The sequence below is a fragment of the Brachyistius frenatus genome, unplaced genomic scaffold, assembly GCF_029030835.1.
Source record: "Brachyistius frenatus isolate BFR_SWC_R1_liver_20210118 unplaced genomic scaffold, ASM2903083v1 Contig_34, whole genome shotgun sequence".
NCBI lineage: Eukaryota > Metazoa > Chordata > Actinopteri > Embiotocidae > Brachyistius > Brachyistius frenatus.
The window spans coordinates 2,138,723-2,148,015 of NW_027210633.1; the positions used below are offsets into that span (position 1 = coordinate 2,138,723).

The 9,293-nt window shown below is 40.4% G+C and overlaps 1 protein-coding gene across 1 annotated transcript; it reads left to right on the forward strand.

Annotated features, from left to right (window-relative positions):
• The first annotated feature begins 1,278 nt into the window (after window positions 1-1,278).
• On the forward strand, window positions 1,279-9,293 carry tmlhe (trimethyllysine hydroxylase, epsilon). The gene is made up of 7 exons (XM_069700602.1): window positions 1,279-1,742; window positions 1,855-2,031; window positions 5,838-6,117; window positions 6,229-6,348; window positions 6,536-6,772; window positions 7,083-7,221; window positions 7,355-9,293. The coding sequence occupies exons 1-7, from the start codon at window positions 1,586-1,588 to the stop codon at window positions 7,490-7,492; spliced, it is 1,248 nt and encodes a 415-aa protein (XP_069556703.1). The 5' UTR covers window positions 1,279-1,585; the 3' UTR covers window positions 7,493-9,293.

Sequence of the window (9,293 nt, forward strand, 5' to 3'; positions counted from 1 at the left end):
TCCGCTGTCACAAGGACAGATACAGGAGATCATTCCTGCCCACTGCCATAAGACTTTACAATAACTCACCTCTGGCAAAATCCATCACAGTACAATAACACTGTTGACTGTGTTTCTTGGTTGCTTGTATATTGTATGTATATTATATATATAGACATATACTGTACTGTATGTATATATAGACATATATATATATATATGTTGACTGTGTTTATTGGTTTGTTGTATATAATATATATAGATATATAATGTACTGTATATATACTGTATGTACTGTGCATTTTATATTTATATTTTTTACTGCTATTTACTACTATTTTATTTTATTGCTTTTCTGTTATATTATTCTATTCTATTATTATTTTATTCTATTGTTTCTATTATTGCTTCTGTATGTATGCTGCTGTGGCGAAAAAATGTCCCCTCAGGGATTAATAAAGTATATACCTACCTACCTACCTACCTAATGTACAAACAATGAATAGCAAGTCAACTCTGCATAGTCCGGGTTTAACTCCTAAAGCATTTGAGGGGAAGTAAATGGAAATCATTATGTAACGCAAATCATTCAAGTGCAGAACTTAAATAAACTACTTTTCCCCCCACTCCTAATTTATATCATGCTTATTTATAAAACGTGGATGCCGGTGTTGTTTTTTTAGTTTTTTTTTTAGCCTGTTTACATTTATAGGCAACTGTAAAGTGCCCAAAGCTGGTATATGTTGTGAGATGTGAAATGCTGTCGATTAAGAAAAACCTCATTCCCACTTTGAAATTACACGTGAAATCAGTGAAAGCCGAAATGTCCCAGTGGACATTGTCTATTTGTTGCCCTGTGTGTAGTTGGACCTTGAAGAGCCTCAAAACGTCACACACAAATTTAACCTTTAACCTCATCCGTGTATATGAGACAATCCGTGCATACACACTCAGTATCTGTAAATTTATGCCAAACAATACCATAAATAATTTTAGACATTTGTAAACACGGGAGCTTTTTTTTTTTTAAAGTGAAAATGATCAGATCTGATCTGTGAGGTTCAAATTAATTCAATCGGGGATGTTTGAATTTTGTTTAACGTGTGTTGTTTGTGTGTGAACTGGAAAACATTTGTGAGCAACCAAAATTATGCACAAATCCTAGAACACATTTCCATTTGGTTTTTCATTTGCAAATCATCTAGTACACATTTGTGACCATTTTGAGTCTATTTATCTCATTTCTCACATACGGGTACTATGGTCAGTTAAGCGCGCATGCGTGAGACAATGGCGGCGTAATACAGCATTAAACTCCAAACTCAGGAGGAGGAATGCAGTGTTTAATCATTAATCTCGGACCTTACTAAGCAATGTTGTGAGACTAACGACAAATTTATGCAAAGTGAAGTGCTAAAGGAGGGAAAAAAAAAACCACACACACACACACACACACACACACACACACACACACACACACACACACTGCTGCCTCCATATGATCCGCTCTGCGATTACACGGTGACTTCTCAGGGAATTACGGTGTAAAGTTTCGGATTTCTATTTGTATTTTATCGATCAAAACCCCGCTGTGTTTACACGTATAATGTTTGTCACGTTAAATAGGACCGTGCGAACAGCGCTGCGACAGTCTCAGCTGCTGTCCGGTGTCAGAAACGAGCAGATACCGTGGAAACACAAGACGCAGGTCCGTGCGTGTGCTGCCACTTCTGCAACTTTTCAGTTACTTGCTGACTGTCTCGGTAAGTTTAATGACACTAATTTATACCTGGCTGTTTTTTTTGTTTTTGTTTTTTTGTGTTTTTTTTTTTATCTTCTCACTAAACTGCCCCTCTCTACACATGAACTCTCCAGAGCTCCATCATGGAGGCACACAGATGCATTTTGACTACACCTGGCTCCGGGACCACTGCCGCTCCTCTTCTTCATACAACTCCACAACTAACCAGAGAAACCTGGACACAGCGAGTATAGACCTCACTATCCGTCCCGACAACACAAGAATGGAAGATGGTCATCTCATCCTCACATGTAAGTCCGTCATAAGCGCAGTGAATGTCGGGACCTACTCAAGTCATAATTCCTGAGTCCTGTGCATCTCTGGGTATAGATCGTGCAAAAATAAAAGCATGGCAATGACTCTAATGAAGGCATTATCACAAACTGCTCATTGCAATGGTTGAGGAATTAGCACAAGGACGACAAGGTTGGTCCTGCAGAATTGAACAATCTTCTGGTTTTGCATAAGAATCTACATTTACAGCTCCCTTTTATGTGCACATGCGGGTGATAATCTTTAACAAATTGTTTTTAAATAAATCTAAACCCATGGCCAAGTCATACTCCACTGTAATACTCATATACATTCTGCTGTGTGGATTGTTTTCAGAAAGCACTTTTTTTTTTTTTTTTTTTTAATAATTCATCTGTTCATGCATTTGCAGCTCTTATTCATTACCTGGGTTTTCAAAATCGTTCTGCATGGTTCTTATACTGCATCACAAAAAGTTGTAATCAGATGGAACAAAGAACCTGAAATGCAGTTTTTCAGGGAAAAAAAAACATAATGATACGTCAAATTAAGTGAGACATATCACATTTAGGGCCAGTCAAATGTGATGTATTTAAAAAGATGATGTCAACTTGGTTAGCTATTCCAATAAATCAAAACTTGTTAACAATCATTACACATCTGGAGTTCTCTCCACAGGTAGTGGTGAAGTGGTTTTTGGCCTTTGGCTTAATTATGTAAAGATTCACCTTGTTGGGTAATACTCAGGGTGTAGTCACGTAAAGGAACAACACCTTGGACTGTTTAAATTGTGTACCATAAAATATATATTCACATTTATGGAACTTGGATTGAGATATCAACCTTTATCTATTGTAACATTTTGAACAGACTTGCTCAATAAACATTCAGATACTGTCGCAACAAGATGAGACCCAAGTTATACCTTTACTGCTCATACATAACTGCTCATTTAATAGACACATAAAAGTTGCCAGTAGTTCAACAGAATGAAAAAGAAGCTCAGAACTTGCATGTGCTATTACACTGCATGCAACACAGCTGAGAAAAAGATGCAGGTTTCACTAAAGAAACACCTTTCATGGTCACTCTCCCCCTAATCCCCTCAGTCATCGCTCACTGTGCTGCTCCCCAGAGACGCCCCAGCAGGCGGAGATGAAATAACTTAACCACCTCAAAGCACCGGCTAGCTGAAACCATTCCTTATTCTGTCCGTCTCATCCTGTTCCTGCGTAGGAGGAATAAACAGTCCCACATGTAACCAGGTGTGGAACAGGAAACAGATGGTACCTGCGTTGTTCCTCCATAATGAAATCTACCTGCATAACGTGCAAAATGTGAATCTTCTCTCGCTTTAAAAGCCAAACTTAACCAAAAAAAAAAAAAAACCAGACTAAAACCCCAGACCAGCACCCACCCTCACACTTCCTCTGCCTTGTTACTGCACAGGTTCAATCTCAGTGACCTTCGGAACCCCGAAACAAGCAGGAGTATGTTTTTAGTGCTGGATTATCCGCTTTTTAAAACAAAGTATGGACAGGAGATACCGTCACTGGAAGCTTTTAACACCACAGCAGTGCAGTCAGAGTCTGGTCGCTCTGAGATGTCTGGGCTTTTTACCTCTAAGGCCGTTTGTCTGGATTATACGCTACAGTTCTGTCCTGAAGGCGGACTGATGCCTCCCTGTGGGTTCCTGGGCTCCACCGGTTTCTGTCGCTGTGTATTTTTGTGCACACATAAGAGTGACACTGTATCTTACATGAAGTGACAAATGGGGATCTGCCTGTCCCCGAAGCAGGGGGTGATGCACATGCTCCTGTAGGCTCTCTCCCTGTTAGTGGAGCATATTCAAGGTCAGCTGAGTCTGGGAGTGGATTTACCATCCATGAACACAAATCGTCACAGACATAGTTTAGCGAACACTCAAACTCAATGGTGGAAGTGCCAACATGGGTACTTGCTGCTCGGCTACTCATTTGCTGCATGCATACGTACAGATGGAAAGGCTTTATTGTCTGTTGCTGATGGACACAAATGTAGAAAGGTTACTCTTCCATTTATGTTTCTGTTCAGAGAAATTCAATTCAACTTTATTTATATGATGCTGAATCTCAACATAAGTCATCTCAGGGCATTTACAGCCTTATAGAGAGACACACAACAATTCAACCACTCCCACAGGTGTTTTAATATGCGGTATGAACGGACCCAAACGCAGCACGCACAACAGCAGGACTTCAGGTAAGAATGTTTATTCAAACACAGGACAGGAGATAAACAGTCTAATGAATTGTGCGTATGCACAGAACCAAGTCCGGGAAAACCAGAATTCCCATAATCCTCTCTAGAGGGAGTCGGACCGGAGCAGAAGCAGGCTGATGCAATGGCGGAGTGTGAGCGCCTACGTGCTCCACACCGTCGCAACTTGGATCCGGGTGGATTTGTACCAGCTACCGACATGCAGGCAGGTGGTCTCTTGAGGACCGACGCTGAGCGGGAGGGCAGGATCGACTGTGTGGTTCCCGTGGACCGACACAGGACATCAGGCTGGCAGGCACGCTGGTAGAACTGCGGCAGGCTGGAGACAGGCAGGAGGGTCAGAACCGGAATTGCAAGATATACAAACTGACTTACGGGACCGCAGCGTAGTACCAGGTGAGGTTATTGTACGGACTGACGCAGGTGGAGTGCAGGACCGGGGTTCATATACTGCCAGGTGGTGATTACTGGACCGAGAGACAGCTGTGCCAACCTGATTAGGTGTGATAGTGGGAGGTGCCAGGAGGCGGGCAGTAAACGAGTCCGCACCCTCCAGACACAGACTAAAACAAGAACACATGACAGACAATAACAAACAGGGAGAGACACAGGAACATGTGGAAGAGGAGATAGGGGAGGACATAGGGACAGACAGGGATCCTGACAACAGATAGTGAAGAGAAGGAACTCCCTTTTAACAGGAAGAAACCTCTTGGTGGTGAGATGTAACAAAGTAATACTAATTGGTTAAGTATTGTTTCATAGTGTCTGTACTTGAGTTTTACATTTCTGTCAACTTTTACTTTTACTTCGATAGATTTCCTAAATAAAATATATACTTTAACTCCAATACATTTCCCCTAAGCAGCTTAGTTAATTTTCTACTGCAAAATAAAATTGGATGAAAGTTGAAAGACCGATTATACAGACTGCACACAAGCAGGTCTGATGAATCAGTGGTCCTAGCTCGCAAGCTACATCATTGACAAATCACCTTCACGTGCAAGTACAAACAAAGTCCTCTCAAAGCCCTGGTTTAGTTTATTTTTCCACTCAAGTCAAGGCATGGCAGATGCAAGTTGATGCAACAATATCATGACAGCTGAATGACATCACTTGTAGCCACAGTGCTCCAGTTCAAGTGTTACTTTAAAAGAATAAACTACTTTCTTTTTTTTTAATATATAATAACAGCATTTACTTTCAATACCTAATTACATTTAATATCAAATAAATACATTTGATAACTTCAGTACTATAAATATCAGATACTTTAAGACTTTTACTCAAATAATTTCCAAATAGGTTTTAACTTAAACTTTTACCAAAGTAATTTTCTGGTAAGATATCTGCACTTTTACTCAAGTGTGACTTTCAGGTACTTTCTACTTTCTTTTCTATTGCCTCCAACAGAACCAGGCTCAGAGGTGAGCTAACATCTGCCTCGACTGGTGGCTCACTGTCATATATGCTTTTGCTTTTCATGAAGAATAATCAGATAGTATTAAATGCACTTACAATGATATTCTCCATGTCTGTCTTCCAGGGCCCGGTGGTCATGTGTCGAAGTTCAGCCTCAGCTGGCTGGCTGAGAACAGCTATGAAAGAAAGAAGCAGAGCACCGTACAGCCGCGCATCCTCTGGAACTCCGACATCTATAACAAGGCAAACGTATCGTCAGCTAAATGGGACAAGTTCATGAGCTGCGATGATGAGCTAAAGAAGTTTCTTCACAACTATCTTCTGTATGGGATCGCTTTTGTAGTGGACGTCCCAGCCACTGTGGAGGCCACAGAGGCAGTTACCCAGAGGGTCAGTCTCATCAGGTACTGAGTGCTACGTTTTGGCAAAACAACACATATCCAGCGGCAATGTATGGTCCAAGATGTTAATCTTTGTTCATTTATTCTCCTCATTTTTTGCGTGTTACTCACCAGAGAGACGACATATGGAAGAATGTGGTGCTTCACTTCAGATTTCTCCAGAGGAGACACTGCCTACAGCCAGCTGGCCCTGGACCGCCACACTGACACCTCGTACTTTCAGGAACCATGTGGGTAGGTGCAAGAGAGATGGGCTCATGTGGGATTTTAAAACAGAAAGAGTAACATTTGGAAAAGTCTGCAGCAGTTTGTCTTCCCAGAAACAATGTTACAGTTGCACTTAATAATCAGAAGACATCAGTGTCAATAGATTTCATTATACTGACTTATACTTACTTGATACAACTGATTGTCGTTGCAGAATCCAGGTTTTCCATTGTCTCCAGCATGAAGGAACAGGGGGAAGGACGCTGCTTGTTGATGGGTTCTATGCTGCAGAAAAGCTGCGGCAGAAGTCGCCTGAAAACTTCGAGCTGCTCTCACGTGTGCCCATCAGGCACGAGTACATCGAAAACACAGACAGCCACCGAAACCACATGACCGGCATCGGCCCTGTGCTCAATGTCTATCCGTGGAACAATGAAGTTTACTTGATGAGGTATGTTGGTGCTTATTTTGATGTAATTTCTTGCAGAGATTTTCACATTTTCAGTGTGCGTCTTTAAATTCTATCTAATTATCTTCACTGTTGTTTTAAATGTTGCACTATTTTCATTAAATGCCAAATTTTTCTTTTACATTGTTTTATACAAACATTCACCATGGCACACTGTAATAACTGCCTTTCTAAATCTCCTGTTTCTCCTGAGAAACATTATCGATGCACAGCAGTTAGAATAGTTACTTCATTGCTGTTTCTATAGTTTTACGGGATGATAAAATGTTTTTAACTTTTTTTTTTCCCACAGGTATAACAACTATGACCGATCAGTGATGAACACGATCCCCCATGACACTGTCCATCGATGGTATGTGGCGCATCGACAGTTGACCACAGAACTAAGGCGGCCAGAGAACGAGCTTTGGGTGAAACTCTCTCCAGGAAAAGTACGACTTCAATGGCGTGCCTTATAAATCTTAAATCTTAAAACATGTCCAGGCCAGAAAATGAGAATATAAATGCTTCTCCAATTTTCAGTTTCAGTGTAATCTAAGGATTTTACCCTCTTTCCTTCCTCAGGTGATTTTCCTAGACAACTGGCGTGTCTTGCACGGGAGGGAGTCTTTCACCGGCTTGAGGCAGCTCTGTGGATGCTATCTGACCAGAGACGACATCCTCAGCACTGCACGCCGCTTCGGTCTGGAGGCCTCGTCCTGAACACGAAGTTTTATTTACGCGCTTCTTCCTCCGGAGCAGACGTCGCATTTACGCTGTTTTTGAAGTAATTACTGGATTGATTAAAACAATTACAAAACATTTGTACTCATAAACCTCCATATTCTCATAGAAATGCAATTTATGTCTTTCTGTAATTTTCACACTTACCAAAGTCATCCGGCGGGCCGAGCTGGACCCCCTGGTGGGCCGGATCCGGCCCACGGGCCGTATGTTTTACACCCCTGGTCTACACCTTTCTACAGACACCAGCTGGTGTTTGCTGACAACTTGATTCTAAACTCATTCATTTATCTTTTACTTGGTGGATTAAAAATTATCTTTATACTCACAGCCAGTGTACAAAGCAACACACATGCTACTCTGTTTGGACTTTGATGGTATTCATTTTCTAATTACAGTATATCCAATTCACATGTCCCAAATTTAATTTGAATACATTTTGACCGATAAATGATACTTCTATTTTCTTAAGTTATGTTGCTACCTCTACAACTATAAAACCATTATTGAGGCCTGGGTCAGACTCAGCCCTGTCCATCATGAATAATACTGTGTGTGGATTACGATGGTTGACTTTATGTATTTGTTGGCAGGGTGATGACAACTTCATAAGTGTGAACTGTCCCAAAGAACCTCTTAATGATTTCTGCTGTGAGTGTTTTACAGCTGTTGTCCCACTGCAGCAATATGAAATCAGACTCCATTCAAATCACCTTGGCAAAAATCTGCTCTGAGCTCAGGTCTCATATGTGTAAACTATGAAGCCATAATCAAAATTAAGGTGGGGTTGTAAATTCTCTATTTGGGTCCATATAGACACCCAGCAGCTCTTTAATATTGCTCAGTTATAAAGGAAACATATCGGAGGTCTCTGTGCTGCCTTCAACACTTGCCAAATAATCATAAATTTATGGTTAACCAGTTTTGGCATTGGCAGAGAGCGGCCAGTTTGCTCTGTATTAGATTTACTGTTGGGCCAAAGAAGGAGCTGTTTAATATTTGCTTTTTCTAATGGGCAAATAAATAATGTTTGCATTACTTTATAGTACAAAATGCCCATAATTCATCTATTAATAGAGGTGGCGATCAAACCGATGACCCAACAATTTCAAGCTTACTCTTTTTTCCTATGAAAAAAATAGTTATAGTTGTCATCAGTGCATTTAAAAAAAATATATTATAATCTGTACAATAATCTGACGAATGCACATGCACAAGAGTCTATTATTAATATGTAAAAGTAGTGTCTATCAGGCTGGGCTGCTGCTACAGGTGTGTGGAAATAGTTTGTATACGGGGCACTGAAGGGTTGCCCCTGTTGTATTCATCTATTCAGTTAAACACACAGTTTAGCTTTAAATTAAACTTGATGCCATTTTAACCTTACAATACTTAATATAGAACGTTCCTGAAACCCATTAATGTTTAGATTTCATGGACTCTGATGGCGCTTCACTATGTTTATCTCTGTCGATTGCTTGTATGTTCCTAAAACATTACCTAACAGTTCATTAAAAAAAAAATGTTTAGATTTCATGGACTCTGATGGCGCTTCACTACGTTTATCTCTGTCGATTGCTTGTATGTTCCTAAAACATTACCTAACAGTTCATTAAAAAAAAAAAAATCTATCGTAGCTTTTAACATATTGGGTTTAAAGGTTTTCCATTCAAAAGAAACCACAACAACAACAACAACCAAAAACTAGATCACGCAATGAGGTTGCTGTGCCCAATATTAGTATACTATAACCCTCAGTATTAACAACCTGCCACACTGA

Coding starts and splice junctions, on each gene's coding strand:
- tmlhe (XM_069700602.1), top strand. CDS start 1,586: ATGTTTGTCACGTTAAATAGGACCGTGCGAACAGCGCTGCGACAGTCT. Junction 2,032..5,837: donor TGGTCATCTCATCCTCACAT/GTAAGTCCGTCA, acceptor TCTGTCTTCCAG/GGCCCGGTGGTCATGTGTCG. Junction 7,222..7,354: donor TGAAACTCTCTCCAGGAAAA/GTACGACTTCAA, acceptor TTCCTTCCTCAG/GTGATTTTCCTAGACAACTG.